This window comes from Coturnix japonica, chromosome 3 (genome assembly GCF_054131305.1).
Source record: "Coturnix japonica strain WE chromosome 3, WE-NBRP24, whole genome shotgun sequence".
In the NCBI taxonomy this organism is placed as follows: domain Eukaryota; kingdom Metazoa; phylum Chordata; class Aves; order Galliformes; family Phasianidae; genus Coturnix; species Coturnix japonica.
Genome location: NC_140665.1, coordinates 87,939,337 through 87,960,476, shown reverse-complemented (window position 1 = coordinate 87,960,476; position 21,140 = coordinate 87,939,337). Strand labels below are relative to the sequence as shown.

General features: G+C 35.9%; 1 protein-coding gene across 2 annotated transcripts in view; it reads left to right on the top strand.

The window, feature by feature from the left end:
* PXDN (peroxidasin) overlaps nt 1-21,140 on the top strand; it is a 73,347-nt gene that overhangs the window by 3,466 nt on the left and 48,741 nt on the right. For both annotated transcript variants that reach the window (XM_015859355.3, XM_085542152.1), the window contains exons 2-3: nt 18,888-18,959; nt 19,939-20,010. In XM_015859355.3, the coding sequence (XP_015714841.2) occupies nt 18,888-18,959; nt 19,939-20,010 (144 nt within the window). The remainder of the gene's footprint in view (nt 1-18,887; nt 18,960-19,938; nt 20,011-21,140) is intronic.

The window sequence follows — 21,140 nt, the reverse complement described above, 5'->3', positions numbered from 1 at the left end:
CTCCAAGGACGGGGCATCCACAACCTCCCTGGGCAGCCTGTTCCAGGACCTAAAGATATTTTAAACACAGAAATCCCTTGTGGGTTTAACAGCCATTTCTAGCTCATCATATTTGTAATTCTCACAGGAGACCTTTGAGTGTTGAAGCAATATGTTAGTATTTGCATCTTGTCTCAACAGGACCAAAAGCCAAACCTGTCCACAAGTGTGGGTACACATACTTGACCAGTACTGAAATTTGTCCAAAGTTTCACTTGGCAGCACTTGGATACTCTCTCATTCATTTTTTTGCTAGCTCTATGAGCATGATTGAATTCCCTCTAGTTGAGGCTCAAAGACTGAATAAGAATAGAACCTCACTTACATAGTAAGCAGGTAAGAATTGACCAAAAGCATTTGTAACAAAAGGAAGTGGGTTTGATCTGCACTAAGGATGACATACAAATTACAGAAAAGGAAAACGCAATTCCAGACAAGTCACTTGTAATAGTGTTTGCTAAATATAATTGCTACTTTGACTCTTTTCTGTGTCTGTCGTGAACAGCATAACAGAAGAACTCACTTTTGAATAAGCAAGTGCAGTTTTGAGTGATCAGAGTCTTGTAGGACTTCTTCAATTGTAATCATTCTGGGTGAGTTCCTATTGAAGGGAGTCACTGAAGTTGAGTTGAAGGCAGCAATCTCAGCGACACTTGTTACACCTTGCTTTTGGTCACACAGTTTCAACATATTCTACAATTTGGATAGTTTACACATTCTATGAGGACTGCTTTGAAAGTAATGCCTCCTATTTTGTGATGTTGGTGCACGGAAAAAAATGGCACCCACTGACACTTAATGAAGCATGCTGCATGTTTACATGGAGCAAATGGTCAATTTGAGCACAGTGAGGTGGTGGCTGGTGCGTTTCAGCAGTGATGATAGTGATGTGAAAAGCAAGCCATTCTGGACAGATGTGCACAGATGTCGCACCATATAATGAGGAGCGTCTCATTCATCTCATCTCTGTGAATAGGCTAATGGTGGTGACTGTGTTGAAAAGCAGTATTTTGTAGCTGAGAATTTGCTCTGTGAAACAGTGTTACTGTTTCTACTCTTTGTATCTATTGTAGTTTTCATGGAAATAAATAGGAGGCATTACTTTTGGAGTGACCCGCATACAAATTGGAAACTTTTTCCCTTTTTTGACTTCCATCTTGTAGTATAAATGTCAAGGATTCATCCAAAGGGAAAAGGGGAATTACTTTTTAAATTCCATCCAGAGTTTCTAAACAGTACAGTAATGCTTCAGAGTAATGTGATAATTTCTGTGGAATCAGTTCCTGTGTATTCAGAGTGCTAGTGAAATCCATTCTTTTCAAGAACACATGCCTTAATACAATTGGAAAGATACAGAAAACCAAACCATATTTCTCCAATCACATACATCTGGAGTGTAAATGAATTACCAAAGAGATAAGGGTAATGGAAACTTAATGGCATTTTTATATTGATTTGTTGATTACATTATGTCTCCTAATAGAGGCATTTGGGGAAAAGAAATAGGCAATATGTATAATTTCTGTCAGTGCAGGAATCTTTGAGCTATTACAGCAGAATGATGTGTACTACTTGTTTGCAAGTGGTGCATTATCAGTCAGCAGAACTTCATGTCATTCTTATCTCAGAAATGTCAGATTCTTGTTTCCAATCAGATCTTTGAAAACCATTTTGAGAACTTTCAGTAGACTAAGGAATTGAGAGCATATAATTACGCCTTGATGCCCTGAGGGACGAAGAGCTGTAGTCTCAAATTGGGGCTATGAGTAAGATCAATCACTTGGCTGCTGAGTATCAATTTATGCATAGTACAAAGATGAAAGATATGCCTCTGGTTTCGGATTTCATTTAAAACATGGTGGTCTATGTATACTTACTGTTAAAAAAAAATAAAAATAAAAAAAAAATATACTGGTGATTTCCTTGAAGTGTTTGAGAATAGCTGAATGCAGACGTAGATCTTGTCAGACTCTAGACCAGGCCATGAGCTGCATGAGATGCCATTAGTCACCAACAACAATTTCCTTGAATTACTCAAAGCAAGGGAATGGTATAAGATCCTTTCAATAAAGTTGTTCATAGGAATTTTATTACTGACTTCAGATTCAGTTTAAGATTAAAATATCTACATTTATGTGTCTTTACTTAGGGATTCACAGCCATTTTAGATGTCCGAGGTAACCTTTGTCAAGTTCTCTGTTTAAGATTGGGGGGAAGAATATGGGGTAAAATCATATCCATCATTTCCTGCAAGTATCTTACTGTATATTTAATTTAATACAATGTCACCTGAGGAATACATTGTATTATATTGCAGTTAATAAATACAATTTTTGGTTTCCATCTTTTTTACTACAATATATTTATGACTAGTAAATATATTTCGTTTGAATATTAAAATGTTAAACACATATATTTTTAATGGACAGATGCCCAAAGAGAGTATAACAAACGATCCATTTGTCCTAGTACCTGCTCTTTTAGGGCTACTGAATGTACAGTCTGTAAAAAGGCAGGTAGCACAGAGCAATTGTGTAGTGGTTCATTCCTATAATTAATCTGCAGGTAATGGATTTTTCAGCTAAAGACAATTTCAGTAGTACATGAAAATCTTGATGGATTTCTTCTCCACAAATTGTTTAGCCTCTTTTCAACTAACTGAGCTGTTACCTGTCTTTGCTTTTGGTGTTAAAGAATGCTATGCAAACTGCAGAGTGTAAACTGTTGTCTTCTAACGTGTGATGCCTCCAGGTTGCTTGCCTCACTTGGTGTCTCTCAGCTTTGAACATGAACCAATGGATCATGCCAATGTCATCCTGGCCTGCATCAGAAGTAGCTTAGCCAGCCGGAATAGGGGACCCTCACTACAAAGACACTGAGTTGCTCAAGCATGTGCAGAGAAGAGCAATAAAGCTGATAAATGGAGACTTGAAAGGAATAGTTGGGGGTATTGAGGTTGTTTAGTCTGCAGAAGATGAGGCGGAAGAGGGACCTCATTGCTATCTACAACTGCTGAAAGGAGGTTGCAGTGAGATTGGCACTGATGTCATTCCTCAGGTCACAAGTGATGGGACACAAGGAAATGACTTCAGGTTGTCCCAGGAGAGATTAAATTGGATGTTATGAAGAATTTCTCTGTGGAGGGCGTGGTTAGGTGTTGGAGCAGGCTGCCCAGGGAAATGGTAGTCACCCTGGAGGTATTTATTTAAGAGATTTGTGGACATGGCACTACAGGTCATGGTTGGTGACTTGCCTCAATAGATTGTGTTAATGATTGGACTTGATGATCTTGAAAGTCTTTTCCAATTTTTATGATTCTGGTTTTTTTTTCTGTTGGGAAAGACAGTGAATATTCAGTCCCTTTCCATTGTCTCAGTGCCAACCTGTTTTCAAAACAGAAAACTCTTGTTACTGAAAGGTCAACGTTCCCTAGCTTTCATTATCTGAACTTCCCCTTCCCCTCTCCACTGTGTTTTGAGGTGGTGAAATTATAACTTTCTGCTGTGTTTGCATGGAGATGTCTGGTATGTGAGTTAATGGGGATTATAGAGCAGCTTTGTGAAGGTTTGTTTTTGTTTTCTGTTCCTTTCCTAGTAATTCTCAGCATCCTATATTCATTTCTTGCACTGTTGTTTTCATTGAATCATCAGATGTAGCTAATTATTGACAATAATTAGCAATGATTAATTCTAGCCTCATCCTTCTATTTGCCAAGCTTGCATTGTTTTCTCCATCTACGTTACTTTTTATTTATGTGCATTAGGCCTACGTTTTAATTTCTGGACTAATGGCAGGCGTTCCTAGTCAGACTTTGTGAAAATAAATTAATGTCAAAAGGAGAACTTCGTCGTCTCATTGTTCATCTCTCTTTTACTTCTGAATATATTGAACAGTACAGAACTTGCTACAGATAACTGGAACTCTGCAGGTGACTTCGTTTTACAATGAAAATTTACCATTTGCTGCCAGTATCTTCTTATATGATTATCTGGATTGTGTAAAATATTTGCTTCAAATAGCTGCTTCAAAAAATTGTCACTGGGAGTTTGGTCTGTGGTTATCCTAAAGCTTTTTCACTTGTTCTACCAAAGCTTTTTAGAAAACTATGAATCTAGATGTGTGGATCGGTGTTGCTGTCTAAACCCACAATTGAAAATCCCAGTTGAAAACCCACAGTTTTAAATGTTTTTGTTTTCCCAGTTCTTCTGACTGTTAACTTCAGTGCTTCAGTTGCTACTCAGTTTTTCCAAACAACAAAATTAAAAGAGATGAATTGTATTATTTTTCACCATTGCTTTGGGGAATCTTCAGGCACGAGGGACATTGAAAAGAATAAGAAATTTATGAGTAGCAGGGATAAACATGGGATTAGTTAGTCATTGGAAAGAGTAAGAAATGAATGCTTGGACTTGAGTTAACATACTCTTTTTGCCCTAATTCCCAAAGAAGACTGATAGAAAAACAGCAGGGAGATGCCTATCTCTTGTATCATCAGGAGTGTCTGTATCTGAGACTCGTGGATAGAAGTGAGTTTCATCTAACATTGTAGTAAACACATGCCTAAGAGAAATCACGATGAATAAATATTCCAACCTCCACCATTTTTCTGAGTAGATTTTACTGACTTCTCTCCCAGGTGATGTCAGTATTCATTAAGAGAAGAGAAGGGAGTATCATTTGCCAGCAGGAGATTATTGAATAGTTCAGTTGAACAGGAGCTTCAAAGATCATTGCATCCAACTGTCTGACCACTCCAGGGCAACCTGAATGTTAAAACTTACTACTGAGGTCCAAAGGCCTCTTGAGCACTGACAGGCACGGGGCACGAACCACCTCTCTTGGAATTCTGGTCTAGTGTATAACCACCCTCAGAATAGAGAAATATTTCCTTACACTGAGCCTGACCCTCCCCTGGTGCAATTTTGTATCATTTATGTATGTAACTTCATCATTTGGATTTTAAATAAAAGTTAAGATGTCGATGTGTGCTCATGGATTAGCTTGTAAAGAAACTAGGTTTAAATTAAAAGGACAGAAGCCTCGCAGAAAATAAAGCAGAAAATATAGCTGATAAGGAAGAGGTAAAGATAGAAGGAAGCATGGAAAGAAGGATGACATAGTATAATAGGAGAAATTGCTCTTGCTATTATGAAAAACAGCAGATAACAATTATTCAAAAAGTAACAGAGAAATAGTGTGCAGTGTGCAAAATTGCATCATTTTTTATTATTTGAATTACAAAATATCCTTTTACAGGACATTTTTGTTTTGCATATTGTGTAAAATTAAAATATTCTATTAATGTTTTCAGGCCCCGATCTTACTTTAAACAATGGAGAAATGAACTGTAAATTTTCACTCATCCTGATTTGTCTCTCGGAATGGTATTTTTTTCAATTACTTGTTGTTGGATCCATATTTCTGAGTTTTCCCACTTCTTTTGTGATCAAATATTTTGAACACTCTCAACTTGCAAATGTGACATTATGGTTAACTTTATATTCCTGAGTACTGCTCAGGCTTCTGAGTCTTTCTGAACTTAGACATTTACTGAGTCTCATTCCAGCAAGTTGAACTATGTGTGTACACTAATTCTTCACCTTACAGAAAAAGGTCCATTTATAAAGAAGGCATTTAAAAGTTGTAACACACAGGGTAAGAGAATTTTATGTATAAAAAGTCAGTTCATACTTTAAAGTCTTGTGTGCATGTGTTTTTTTTGTGCTTGTACATGCTACACATACAGCGTGTATCTGTGTGTATGCGTATATACACATAGTAAAGCAGAAGCAACTGAGCCAAACTGTCAGTCATTTGTTCCATTTGGATTTGATGAAAACAAAACAAAAATAACTTCACTTTATTACTGCAAATATGGGCAGAGTTTCAAGGCAATCCAGAGAGATGGTGCAATGAAGGCTGGCTGAGCTGGAATAGAATGACTCAAATATTTCCTTTTGCTTCCTTCACTTATCTGGCTGCCAGATTTGACTTTTTTTTTTTTTTTTTTTTTTTTCCGTTTATTTTTGGTATGGAGTTATTACTGTTGCTAATGAGAGTCAATTGAGTCTTTTAAAAATAAAACTGAATGCAAGTTTGATTTATTGCAAATAACAAGGAGTGTTACATCTCATGAGAAAGACAGAGAGAGATTGGTGTGTGCTCTCAGCTTCACCCCCTTTTGTTTAATCTAGATGTGTGTACTAGTTACTTGTAGCAATGATTAGGATACTTAAGTGTTTGGGCAGTGCCTGGCACGGCTTCTTATACCCTGTTAAAGCTTCTAGAATGAATGCAGTAAAGTTTGGTACAGTGCAATGTTCTGTTTTGGTTTTCTCCTGAGTTTCCCTAAGTAAAAAAACATCTATATTAATTGAACTCCAAAATTGGTTGTAATGGTGATGACATGGCTCCCTTTTCTGGTATGATCTGTTGTTGTTTGGATTTTCAGATCTTTTATTCTCTTTCCAATTACCACTCCCCATATCTTTCTGAAAATTTTCAGCATTCTTTCCCCTTACATCACCTATTACAACACTGCTTACTGCCTGGCTGCTCTGAAAAATGAAAACAATAATACTTTGTACATGGCATTACCTTAAGAGTAATAACTACTTTTGGCAAGCAGAATGGTGACTGCTAAATGTCAGCAGTGTGTTAGCCAGACTGCTGGTTTCAGCTCCTGCTAGCTGTTTGGCTTTGGGTTTCCCTTATAGGAGATAAAATATAGCATGACTGAGTCTGTACTTGTTTGGTGTATCTTCAGGCAAGTGCAAGCATCTGTGACTGCGTGAAATGCAGTACAGGTTTTCAGACTTCTCAACACAGTTAAATTCAGAACCACAGAATCAACAAGCTTGGAAAAGACCTCTGAGATCATCCAGTCCAACCATCCACCTACCACCAATATTTTCCCACTAAACTCAATACAACATCTAAATATTCCTTGAGCACCTCCAGGCACAGTCACTCTACCAGCTCTCTGGGCAGCCTGTTCCAGCACCTGACAGAAGCTTACAGCCTCTGTCCAAGGTCCACCTTGTTCTACAGATGGTAAATATTTTGTCCTTCCATGGCTTTGAGTGGCCACTTGAATGTAAAGTCACACTTTTTGATGTTGGATGTTGCAATCTATTTAATGACCGTTTCAATATGTCTGTCATCAATATGATTCAATTAATCTGTCATCAATATTCTAAACTTTAAAGTGTGTCTGGGTCAAAGTCTTGTAATGTTTTGAAAGTGGGCAAGAATTTTTTTTTTCCTTATTGAAAGTGTGCGGTCTGGTGCAGTGATAACTCTAGAGAGCCAGTCTAAAAGCAGAATGAATACTTTATGTCTCCTGTGTACCTTGCTCAGATAATGTAAAAAGCTAGAGGGTCAGTGTGGTAGTATGGCATTGTGTGTATGAAAAGCACACAGTGACAAGTTGCTGCTGGGAGGCTGCCTTTTAAGGGATATTTTGTCACTCTTTTGTTTGGAGATAGTTATTTGAGTTCATGAAAAAAAGGTTTTGTTTGTCATTTTGATAAATGTTCTCTGAGAAACTTGAGAGATAGGAGTATTTTAGGGTGTTTTTTCAAGACGTGAACTGAAACATAAAATTCAGTTCTTTGACCTAGGTGACGTTCTCTGTTTCCATATGGAAAGACCCAGATGTTTGATTTCAAGAAATGTAGAGCTGTGACAGGGCCTCAAGAGCAGTGGGAGCAGTGTGGTTGTAGGAGAAGGTGATTTGCTCTGGCCAGATTGAATTCATTAACTTGCCGATTTAATTTTATTGGCCTAGGTGAAGACTAAGTAAATGCAATAGCACTCATATAGGGTACTCAGCTGAAGCAAATCAATTAAAATAGTCACTCATTAGACTTTAGTTTATAGCTAATGCTAACATTATGTGTAGATTGAAGGCATAGCTGATTACTCACAGGCTTTCTGTGAAGACCTTTCTTTGTACAGACATCCACTATGCTTTGCTTAAAGCAGGTCTGTAAAACTCAGATTATTCTGCTTCCTGAATGTTCCAGCAGTAAGTTAAATCACTTGAAGCACTTTACTGACAGCACTGGGAAAGTTTTCTATTTTCAATGAACTTAAAATGTGAACAACACTCAGAGAACAGATAAAAGAGGTAGGCAGATACGATGGTCACTCTGAAATAATGCCTCCTGTTTTATGATGTTGGTGGTATGGCAGTAGAGGCTGAAGCTTCTAGGCAACGTTTTGTTGCCAATTCACAGATGGCAACTGAGGGGTACTCTGACAAAGTGAGGCCAAACGTGGTAGCGAGTCTGCTGTTTTTAACTGCAGAGTAGCAACTCTTAAGTGGATGGGACCTCAAATGCCCATTCAGCATAGTGCTATCTCTAGGTCTACTGACAGGACACAGGAAGGATCTTCCCCTCTGGAGACCAGGGCAAGGGTATGAGCAGGCAGTGCCTGAGGATGAGAGACTGCACCCGCAGCACTGCTGTAGTGTCTGTTGCCTGAGGAAACTTTCATCAGAAGTTTGTGCTCTTGAGAGGTTGAGGGCTAGGTTTGTGGCTTGGACTCTTCAACATCTTGAATTCTACTTAGACATCCTAAGCACTTTGGAAATCCCAGTTTTAAATTGGCATCTGTATGCCTCTGGCTTAAAGGATGTGTTTGTCATTCTGACTGCCCTGGCCTTACCAAAATTATATTTCAGCATGAGTCTAGGGGGTTTTATGTTTGGTTGGTTGTTTGCTTGTTCCAGGTAATTATTATTTATTTATTATTGTTTATTATTATTTTGCATATAATCCTTACAGGAAATATTTTATTTTTTTATTTTTTTTTCACTCAACTTTACAACAGTTTTTTAGTACTTGTGGAAATATTGGCCAATTATACATTACCAAGAGGTGTTAAAATACAGTTTTGAATGGCAACAACTTATTAAGGATCTATGACTCATAGCTGAGAAGTGATTAGTGAGTATGTGCTATTACTGCAACTATGTTTTTTTAAATGTTTCTCAGCAGACAGTACTCATGAACATCCATATGTATATATTTATTTTGAGATATTTATAGTGAATATTAACAGAAAATTGTAAATCTAATATATTTAAGTTGCTCTTCTATTTAATCTGTTAATGATGGTATGTACCTGTGTGATTTATTTCACCCTTCTTGAGTGGTCGGGGAACTTTTGCCACATTATTAGTTTATAAAATAGGGATTATACCTTTTTATGTTTAAAAGCGAAACCAAACCATAAACAAATTCAAGAAGAGAAACACCTTACCACCACCACAGAAACACCCTATGAGAGGTTCTTATGTTCTTTTTTGGTGCTGGCTGCCAGCTGTAGTTTCTCATTTCTCTCCATTGTCTTCTCTGTCACTTTGCAAAATTAGCTGGAAAATAAGGGACAAAAAACCAAGCGCTTTCCTCTGAATCATTTTCCTGACTTCTGTACGCTGTGATGAATGCAAACAATGGTACTAGCCCCAGTGGAGGGGGATGGCCTGGAAAGGAGCAGGAGGGAAGGAACTACTTCAGCCACTGCTGCCGCTGGGGGAAACTGGGAACTGGTCCCTGAGGCTGCTCTCCTTGTCACCAAAATAGTCATGATCTCAGGGAAAACCTTAGTAAGACAGCTCTGGATAGCTTTGAAGGGACTTATCTGGGGAAAGAGCAGTCCCACCAGTGGCTCTGCTGAGGAGGTTATAGCTTGTTTGTAAGTGGGGCAATGAAAGCCAGAATGTATGTTGAAATACATTCAGATACATTCAAAATGGAAACATCAGCTTGAATTGTAACCTTAAAATGGCATTTAACTGTGAAGGTGGCTGTAGAACAGAACATTGACTTCACTTGTACTCAGAAAATGAATTTCTTTGCCTTAGGAATTACGTGTAAAAACATTTTTGTCTGTTTCATGACTATTTTTTGGACTTTATGAAGATGATGAAATAATTACAGAAACATTAAAAAATGCCTTTTAATTAGTTGTTGACTTAGTCCTGGCAATATTAGAACTGCAAGAAACACGGTGCTTGACTTATGACAAGTAAATGTGATCTCCTGAGGCCACTGGAATTTGAAATAACAGGAAACATACACAGGGCTAGAAAGACTGATTTGGAAATTTCATACGTATCTATAATTTGCAGGTATCCAAACTCCAACATTTTTTTTAACTAGTCAATCCTAATTTACTTTTGGTAGAGAAAGTAGAAATAAAGTAAATAAGAAGTAAATAATGTAAAGGAAAATAAAGTTTCAGTTATTTTACTTAGAGTCTACTATCAGAGGTAAAATGTAGTGGCTTTTTATTTGATATAACCAATATATAATTCCTATTAATATTTTATTTATTCTCTTTGCATGCTCTGAAACACAACCTTTTCCCTAATGATTAGGAAGCGGGAGTGGGAAATTAGTAGGGGGTAGCTCTTCAAGTAGCAAGTAGCTCTAAACTTGCCTTAATTTTTTTAATGATGATTTTTATGTTGATGCTAGGATAGATGTACCAAGAGGAACAAGAAAGAAGGGAATGATCTTTATTTCCAGAGAGCCATTGTGTTGGATGTATTATGGTCATAACCTTTCTTGTAAGGGTAGATTATGGTGCTCTTCATAGGCAGAAACAAAGAACTTATCTTCCCCTTTCAATAAAGGAATGCAGAGATGCTTGTGCTGAGATTGTCTGTGCTGATGAGGAACAAGGAGACAAATATAATCAGAGTTCTAACGCAACCCCATTACTCCCCATTCTTGCCTTCCCAGGAGTACAAGGAGCCGAAGGCAGAACAAACAAATTGCAATTGATCTACTCTGGCTGCCTGTCCTTAGCCTCAGGAAGCAGAAAATCCAGTCCCTAGAGCTGCAGCTTTTGCAGCAAGGTGACCTGGGATTTTCCCTGTGGCAGAAGAAAGAGCTGTCGCTTTGTATGACACCGGCAGGCTGCAGCTGCATGCCTGTACCTGTGTTTTTGTTTCTGTTGTTTGTGCCAGCCAGTAGTGCTTTCTGTATGACTGATAAAATGTCCTTGGATTCCATAAGAACAGCATCCAGATAAATTCTAACAACACCCCTGAGGATGTTTGAGTGCAGTATGGCCATTGCTGTATTATTGGAAAGTATTTACTTGGTTGGAAATATGTTCTGATAAAGTCTTTCTAGTAGAAAGGGAGGAGTGGCACGTTGATTTATGATTAATAGAGGCTTTTGATTTAAGTTTAGATATTATTTTTCGCTGCAGTGATTTCTTCAGCTTTCCACATTCTTTGGATTGACATTGATCTTGTATCACAGGACATTTTAAACTGAAGGAATCAAAAAAGACATTCTTTATAAGGTCACTGGCATTGTAGATACTGAATGTTATTCACTGAGAGCTCACAAGCACTGCATCAGACCCATTTTTATCAGTGGACTAAGTTAACTACCAAAATGAGTCGAGTCAGGCAAAAACCTAATGGATGGTCTTTTTGGATCACAGATGTATATTTTTCTCAAACTCGTGGTTCAGCTCTGTCAGAAATAATCGTCTTAAGACAGGAGCTCCTCTGGGACATGTCCTGTGTGAGAACTTGAGGGCGATAATGTTTCTTTCTGGCTTTCAGTTCTTTCCTCTGAATATATCAGTATTTCACAGAGAGATAATTTAGACTTAAGTGGCCTCTTGAGACAGAAAAATGCAAAAACATTTAGCAAAATGGTAGGTAAGAAAACAAAAGATTAGTTTATGATTGCAGCTTAAAAAAGTACTTTTGAGGGGATTTTCACTGTAGTAGTTTAGATAACCATTACCTGTAAAACTAATTATCGCAACATCTGTTGCAGTGGCTCCTGGTATTCCATGCACTCATCACTTTCCCTTTTTTGGTATCTTCTTCAATGTATTGCAGAGGGTAAATTTTTTTTTTTTGTTGTTTTTATTTCTTTTTTTAGTTTAAAAGTACATTTGAAACTGTAAATATTGAGAAGTAAACTGAAAATAAGCTGTTTCTCTCTACACATTTTTTCAGTGTAGCGATATCTCTTTACAATACAGGCTGCCAGTTATCCATTCAGTCCTTGCTTGATGCAAGCTGTTCAAATGTTTTTGTTAACACAGCATCATGTACACCTATGATGCTCTATTTTCTTGGGCACTGAACGAACAAGGGGCATGAAAGCAGCTCTTTGCTGGGGATATTTAGTCAGAAATAATTGGTTATGAGTCATGACTATACTGTCAATCTTTTTTATTATTTAGTTTTAGAAATAAAATAGATGCCTGAGGGAAATAAAAATAGATTTCACCTTTACATGTTAGATGCACAAATAGAATTATGTCTACCAATAATAAAACTTTTTTTCCCCCCTTAAATGTAGCATGAGAGTTAGGCACAATTATAACATTTTGAATTTCCACGTAAAGTTTTTCTGGAGTGTATGATTTTTGAAAACTCTGAGGGTAGATAAGACAATGAGCCAAGATCATGCTAAAGTAAGATTTCCATGTGTAATTCTTGCCCAAAACTTTGATCCAGCAAATCCTGCTTGAGTCTTATTAAAAGCTCTGCATAGCTGGTTGGAAAAATTGGCAACAAGGGCAACAGAGGGATCTACAGACTTAGTAAGACAATACTGCATTGCATTTCACTGAATTCACATTTAAATGTTTTCCTTTCAACTGTAATGGCAAAATAATTGTTAGTTAAAACAAATCCTTAGCTATTGGAGAAGGCTAGATCATGCTTTCCATTCACCAAAACTGCACCTGATAAAGATATGTATTTTTAAAGCATAAACTTGGAGTGAATTTTAACAAGTCTTACCTATTCATACCAGTCTGGCATTACTTAAATAGTAGTAAAAAAAAAATAAAAATCACCCAGATTTATTTTTTTTATATTTTTGTAAATATGTTTTTGTGATCCAAATGAGTACTGCCAAAGTTTCTGCATCCAGTTCTTCAGAGTTCAGTATATTGATGATCCTCGTGCTTACTTTTCTTACTAAAATTATAGCATACTAAATATTATCGACTGTAATAGCCATTTACGGTGCAAGACTTTCCCATCTAGGCATGGCAGCTTTATTTTACATGCTCAATTTTGATGTACATACAATAAAATCTCAGTCTAAATGAGAGGAAGTCACATACTGTATATAGTAATTAGACTTGGGTAGAATTCATCCAGAAAATGAATCAAGAGGAAAAGGATAATGACATGATTTTATTTTTAAAATAATTGCTAAGGTTAAATCTTAAAATCAGGCAAAAACAATGCCTTCGTATTCTAGAAAATATCATGGGTGCTAGTAGTGAGGATTAATGTAAGTAGTGCAATAGCTGAAAGTGGGTTTTGGTTTTATTTTTTTAAAGTGGTGGATTTCTCTTTGTTTGTTCAACAAAGTGACACATTTTTTTTTACAGGGCAGTAGTTAAAGCAGCATTAAAGTGCCATTGACATCATCCAGTTACTGCCCTGACTTGATTATATAACCTCTTTTGTGCAATTTTCATGCTCTGCTCTGTTTGAATGTTTTTACTATGCTGATGGCTGTTTTTCATTTCCTGCTGGGATGACCTTGAATAAAAAAAGAATAAGAATAAAGTAGACATAAGCAATATAGCCTTGCTGGCATTTGCAGTTCTTTTGTTCTGTGTTGAGAAACATAGTAGTTTGGCATTTATGGTATAGGTTATTTCTGCTGGGTTGTAATTAATCTTCGGATGTGGGAAAAAAATTAATGTGTTTCTCTTATTTCATTCCTTTGAATGTGCTGATAGTGAAGTGATATGCGTATGACGATTCATAGTTTTTTAGAAAGTCTGAAGAGGGGTAAACAAATGGTCAATGCAATTGTCATTCTTTAAATTTGATTATTAATAAAACCTGTTAAATCCAGTAGATCTACTGATATTTATTCATTATTGTATTTATTTAACTTCTTATGTTTCTTTTTCTTTAAAGGGAAAAATCAATTAACAGGTGTGCACTTCTCTCTTGATTCAATGTATATCATGCAGATGAGTAAAATAATATCACGTCTTTAGCATCTGGATCTCCTTCAGACTTTTTATATCTATGTGTTTCACAGAGATTATAGCAAGAACATCATCATTTGGAAGCATTTTGCTTTATTCCTGCTGTTTCTTATCAAAACAAAGTCATTGCTTCCTTTTAATCCATCATATTAAAGTGATAAACATTGTATTACTGTACAATTTACAGTCATTTTTAGAGGAAGAGTTTTAGATTTAAATAATTTTCACTGGAGATTTTAAGTGTCTACATTTGTGGTAGTGTTTTGGTGTATGGCTTATACTTGTATGGTCCAAATTTCTTTTTCATTTTTTAAGATACTTAGGACAGTAGCATTGTTCCCCATATTTCTAGCTTGCCTCTGTGGTTATTTTGCTTCTTTTGAACTGAGGCAATCTATCTGATTTAAGACATTATTGAATTTAAGAACTTCCTGTCCTAAATTGATGCTAAAGTACTATAGTTAGCCTGTGAAATGGCATAGTGGTGAGGTACTTTCATTCACTGCTAATCAAGTTTCAGGGCTTGATTTCATTTGGAAATGTTAGAGTACTTTCTTTTATTCAATATAATAAAATCATTCATATGTCAGCAGTGCATTTCAAGCTTTAGCATGTGATATGACTATTTCATCCAAACCGCCTTTTTTTGTTTTCCCCCAAAATTCAAATATTTTCAAATTAAACTCTGGAATAAGATGCTTTTTGTATGACAGATGAATATAAATGCTGATCTAAACCTGAATTTAAGTGTGCTGTTCTGCTTTCCCATAGGTAAATTTGTTGTACTTGTATTCTGTTTTGATGAATGCTGTTTCTGGAGAAATTTGTTAGTCATATTTTTGGAGGAATTTTTTTGGTTACCATGTAATTTTTCTTATTACGAGGGTATGAATCTGATTTATACTTAATTAGATATTAAAACAGTGCACTGGAAACTAGTCCTCCAGAGTAAGATTAACATATGTTAGTGTAAAACAGTATTTAGTTTGTGCTCTTGATTTTATCCGATATTATTAAGTCAAAAAGTAGATTTTTCCATTTTTGGACAAGAAAAAATTAGGCAAAATGATGGTATATTACAGTTGAGTAAAGGAATCATAGAATGGTTTGGGCTGGAAGGGACCTTTAAGATCATCCAGTTCCAACACCCTGCTATAGGTCCCACTAGACCAGGTTTCTCAAAGCCCTATCCGGCCTGCCTTTGAATGCCTCCAGGGTGGAAGCATCCACAACCTCCATGGGCAACCCTTGTACAGGATGAATATGTTTGAAAGCTATATAGCTCACTGTATATCTATCCCTCTGTGTGATATTCATGCTCTTAAATATTTATTCATTGCTTTATTTTATAGAATGCTTTTCTAAACTCAGATTGCATTTATATGCCCAACTATTGCCTTGCACATCAGAGTGTGTTAACAGAGTTCTCACACTTTCTGTTGCTGTGTGCTGCCAGGACAAACTAAAATAGGGCGTTGTGGAGTCGTGTGAGTGCTGTCACAGGAAAATTAGGTTGTATGTGGCAGTAAGATCTGCATAATTTTCTTTAACATTTGTACATTTAGAAGCTTTCTTTTTGTGGAATTAGAAATATTGTTTAAAATTATTCTGTATTGCTAATTTGCAGATGTTATTAGTTTATTGTTAAGAATGGACTTCCCTTAAAAGGGAAGAGACTAATGGACGTGTTTAGTTCAAACAGGTGATTTATGAGGAGCAAAGTTAATTTCCATCTGGATGAAAAGGCCTGTAGCCCAGCTTGTTACCACGAACACTTTGTCGCAAAAAGGAAAACAAATGCTTTGTGTTTAAAATTTTACATATCACAAAGAAAGTGTAAATGAGAGGCATAACTTCAGAAAGTTCAACATATTAGATAAATACTCATCTTTTTGCGTCACATGAAACCGATTTTTTATTTACGGCTACTTATTTTGCAGTTAGTTGTGTGCTATACAATGAGATATCGCATGACAAAACCCTCACACCAGCTTTGCTGCACTCTGCTGTGTGCCTCAGGCAGTGCACGGCAGTGTGCATCCAGGGCGCCCAAGTGTCGGATGGGCAGCGTGCTCCATGGCACGTTCTTGGCTGCGCGGCCTCTCGCTTAACCAAACGTTTCCTGGTTGTGGCCCACAAATTAGCATGGAGCAGTTGATACAGGGCCAGGAAATTAATCGTGGGAGTAGGCGGCTTTACCGCATGTAGTTGAGATGCTGTATGTGAATGAGTGCTGATAGATAATATTAGCAAAGCATTTAGGGAGAACTAGCTTGAAGAAAAGATGCTTAGGAACAGGATCATAAGCCCAGAGAATTCCATACAGAAAATTGCAGGAGCAGACTTTTCCCTAAATGTACTTTTGTGTCAAGTCTAGGTCAAATTTGAAAGGAGTAAATGTATTCACTATGAACCATATAGTTAAAGGCATAATGTGAATTAGGAGCTAGGTATACTAGGTTTGTCTGAAGAACTCAAAGCGTGGCAATCGATTTTGGATTTTTATCCAAAAACTATTAAAGTATCCTGAAATCCCATGCTGTCATTGCAAGGGCATAATTTTTATTGGATATTCCATTTATAGCTTGTTTCATTTTGTTTTGTTTTCTTATTTCACTGATAAATGGTAACTGATGAGGAAGGTGAAAAAATGACAGTAAAAATGTAGGTGGGCTGCTTGGGGCTGCAGCTTCAGCCTGCTGATGCCACGTGGCAAGATGGTGGCTGTCAGGATTGTGGAGGCCTGGTGCACAACGCACAGTGGGGATATGGTTGGTTTGCAAAAATAGAATGAGGGTGAAAGAGAAGTGAATAGACAGGGAGCAAGCTTTTGTGAGTAACAAGGAAGATGATGGAATGATTGAGCAGGAGCTAGACTGAAAAAGAAAGGGAGGAAGAAGGTCATCCTGTTGCTTAACTGCACAACCTCAACAACACAAAATATTTTTGAAGCATGATAGCTTCCTGCTTGTTTGCTGTCTCACTGCTATTTAGTTAACCATTTCCACCTCCCGAGGACTGTTTCTCATCTCAGACATTCTCCAGAACATTTGTAGCCTCTCCAAACTTGCCAGCACCTTTGTACTTAATACAGCTAGTAATTCCTTCTACCATCATTGTTCTGAAATATTTAATACCTTAAGGCAATTTCTAAAGAGTTCCAATTGATGCAAACTTTCAGTTCAGTAACTAATCTAATTTGCTGTCTTTTCTCTGACTAACTGATCATTTGTTTTACAGAACTATCCTCTAAAGGATATTTCTTTTATATAAGTAAATGACCCATATCAAACAGCTGTACTAATCTGCATAATGTATACTCTATTTCCCATATTCATGGTTTACTGTCCTGTTATATTAGGAATTTAAGACAGTTGGGAACAATATATTACTGAGAAATCTACAGTGGTGATTAATGTTTTTATCCTCTATGCACAAAGTATATCTCATGAAGAATAATTATAGTGATTTAGAGAACAAAAAGGGAGTATATTCTTTATTTTGAGCAGCATTCTCTGCATAATCTGCTTCATTCTTTATTGTAGTGAATTTTATGCCTAAAGAAAAAAACCTCAGCAATAAGAGGTGTTGTTTCCTCTCAAGGAAGATCACTCTCTTGGAGGAATGTATAGAAATCTTCATTCTGAAATTTAGTCACATTAACATCGATTTGTTGGATTTTTTTCTTTTTTTCCTGTCTTAGTGTAGTTGTATTGTTAACTTTAAGCTAAGTGTAATTAATCTGTATGAGAATGTATTTTTGTCATCATAGCTTTCTGTGAAGTATTTTACTTGTGGATAGTTTCTGATACCAAGTTCATTGGACTCTACTGAAAATTTGGGTGCAGTGCCTTGTTGCAGCTGCATGAATACCTTTATACAGAATGAAAGCAAACGGTTATGACTTAAAACATTCTTTATTATTTAACCTCAACAGGTTAATATCAGAAAGCACATATTGGTGGGATTTGGGATGCACAGTATATAATTATTTTGCTTGATGTTGCTAATCCAGAGTTACCATAGTGAAATACTGCAGAATGGATTTGACATGTCAAAATTGTGCTTCATGGAGGAAAGGGGTCTGTTGCATTCATGGAAGTGCTTATTTATAAGCCTGCCCTACAGTGTAGGGAGTAGATTTGCTTTCCATATGGATGAATGTATATCTATACTGTGTCTAAAAAGACATTCTGCATTGTAGCTGTGCTTAGTTTGAATAAATATTGTTTTTTAATTGTGGGCCTTTTTAAAGAAATATAATGAAATTTTAAGTTTCCTCTTGTTTAGGAGCTAGATCTTGTTTTGAGTCTTTTGAGAAATATTCAGTATTCTACATTCAGTTTGGAAGTATTGGATTTTTGAACTTCTGATTATTTTATCTCAAAATTAAAATGTTTATTTGAAGCAAGAAAGATGAGCAAGGACTCTTTTATCAGGGAACATAATGGTAGCGCAAGGAACAGACTGTCTACCATCCTCTGTCCTCCAATCCTTCTCTCTTCTTAGAGTCTCTCTCTCACCTGTAATACACCTGTAATACAATTCAACATCCGTTACCCATTACAAGGTCCTTCATTGTGGAAGGGAGCATACTTCATGAGCACTTGCTGAGCCTTCAGCATTGGCAGCCAAGGCTGTATTTGGAGAATTCTGTTTCTAATGCTGTGGAATTGTTTTGCTTCTCCCTTCCTCCGAAGGTATGATTTATGGATGGAGGATGGTGACAGTGGTCCCAGAAGCTTGTCCTTAGTTCAGCTTTTCATACGAAAAAAATAGATAATTTCTGTTTGTTTTGTTTCTAATAACATGTTTATTTCTTTATTTTCCTGCAGAGATCTAAGATTTAATAGGATTAAAGAAATCCAGCCTGGAGAATTTAGACGGCTTAAAAACTTAAACACGTTGTAAGTTATTTTTCAACTTTTCCCTTTTGAATTCATATGATTTACTCGATAGTGTGCCAAATTTGTTTACTTTTCTCAAGTAAATTGTCTCATAAATTTCAGCTGTAGTATTTACATGGGTGAAGAAAGCAAGGCTTAGGACCAGAATATATGAAAGTAAAACCACGTATTTGTCAACTGAAATAAAAACAACAACAACAAAAGGAAATTATTGACATTCTAATATTTTCCTAACTTTATTTAACTGCAGCTATGAAAAATGTAGAAGTTTACTTAGTTATATATTTTTTCCTTTTTTTTTTTTTTTGCTAATGATTTAAGTTTAATATCTTGTGATATCACACTTTAAATGTAGTCACAGCAAACCTGTTCAAATGTACAAGTGTTCAAATGTGCTTCAGTTAAAAAATATTTGACAATCTCTGTTTTTTTTAAGTTTTGAGCATTCCTCTTCAAAGTGGTGGCCTTGAAGACAGAATTTAGAAAATCCGGATCCTACTGAGCTTCCTTTTATTGATATCTCTGTTAGCACAAATGCAGTGTAAAATGAAGACCAAGACATTTTTACACACCCGTAATGCAAACGTGTAGAGAATTCCTGTTCTTTAATATATTAGCAGCCAAAAGGTGGAATCAACATGTACAGTCTACATCATTTATAATTACAAATTGGAATTATATATTATGGAAATGTGTAATCTCAAATTGAATACAGTGGTATCAGTTAACTCTGGATTGTTGCTTTCTATTTGTTCTGGAAACATGTTACCAATAAATGTATTGCATTGTATATTCACACAAGGGAAAAAAACCAAACAAAACAAGGTAGATTTTTTTTTCCTTCTAAGTTACTGGTATCAAAAAAAAAACCTTTTGTTTTGCTTTTTAAGTTATTGTGCTACATTTACACCTAATTTATACATTTTGTTCCCAATGTTCTTGTATATTAAAATAAATATATGTCTATTTATTTTAATAGGCTTCTAAACAACAATCAAATTAAAAGAATACCAAGTGGGGCATTTGAAGACCTTGAAAATCTGAAATATCTGTAAGTTAAATGAATGTCACCTTTTTTATTGATATATAACAGAATAACTTCAGTATGAACGTGAGTTTTCATCTGACTTGCTATCTCTCATGGTAAACTGCTTTGAAAAAGAGTGAAATTAGTTTGTGGATTGGAGACAACTGTGAATCTTTCTGTAAGTTGGTGGTTTGAGATTTGCTAATACAAGATATCAGTATATGTTTGTAGTCAGTGCATTTTGAAGGATTTCCTAGTTACTGTTTACTGTATGCAACTTATGTAGCATCATGAACACACTATCTTGGGTTATGGCCATTATTATAGTGCCAATTGCTTTGAGATTTCAGTATTTTGGAAACAATCCAGGAATTTAATTGTTCATCTAGCTTTAAAGAGTGCAACCTAAGGAAATGGAGAAGAGAGAAAAGATGGAAAACATATACGTTTGTACGGGTATATTATTTGGTTTTCAAAGTTGCATTTGATCGTGTTTCTTGGTTTTTATTTTTCTTACTTTTCCATAATGAAATTGTTTACTTTCTATAGAAGTAGAGAAAAAATAATATTGAACAGAGTACCACAATAAACAATGAAAGTCCATAATGATTTGTTGGAAATGTTTTTTACAAAATATGTTTATATAACAGATCTGGTGCTTTGAAACTTGAGATACAAAATAATAGTGGAGTGCTTAAGGTCTCATAATTCAAAAATGTTTCTTTTGACTGTCAGCAGCTGTGCAGAAATACTACTCAGTTCTTATTAGTTCTTTATTTACATATGCTTTCTTTTGCAAAGTTGTAGTAAATCTCAGATAAAACCGATAAAAAATACTGAACAGAGTTAAATGAGTTATTCTGTATTTATTTTCCTATATACTTATCAATGTCTGTTAACATAATAACTTTATTTTTAAGTGGAGATCTTTTCTTCTTCCTGTAAAATCTTCATGTGAAGTTAAAAGTGGTTGTTCATTCAATTCTTTAAAACTGCTGTCTATTTTGATAAAATATCATTTAAGAAGATGTTTTTGCCTATTTTGATGACTTAAAATGAGTATTCTGTACAACTGTACAGCCATAACATTATAAAATGGTCAAATACCAGCAGAAGAAAGCTCAAATCCACCAACTACATATAGTTCAGCTGTG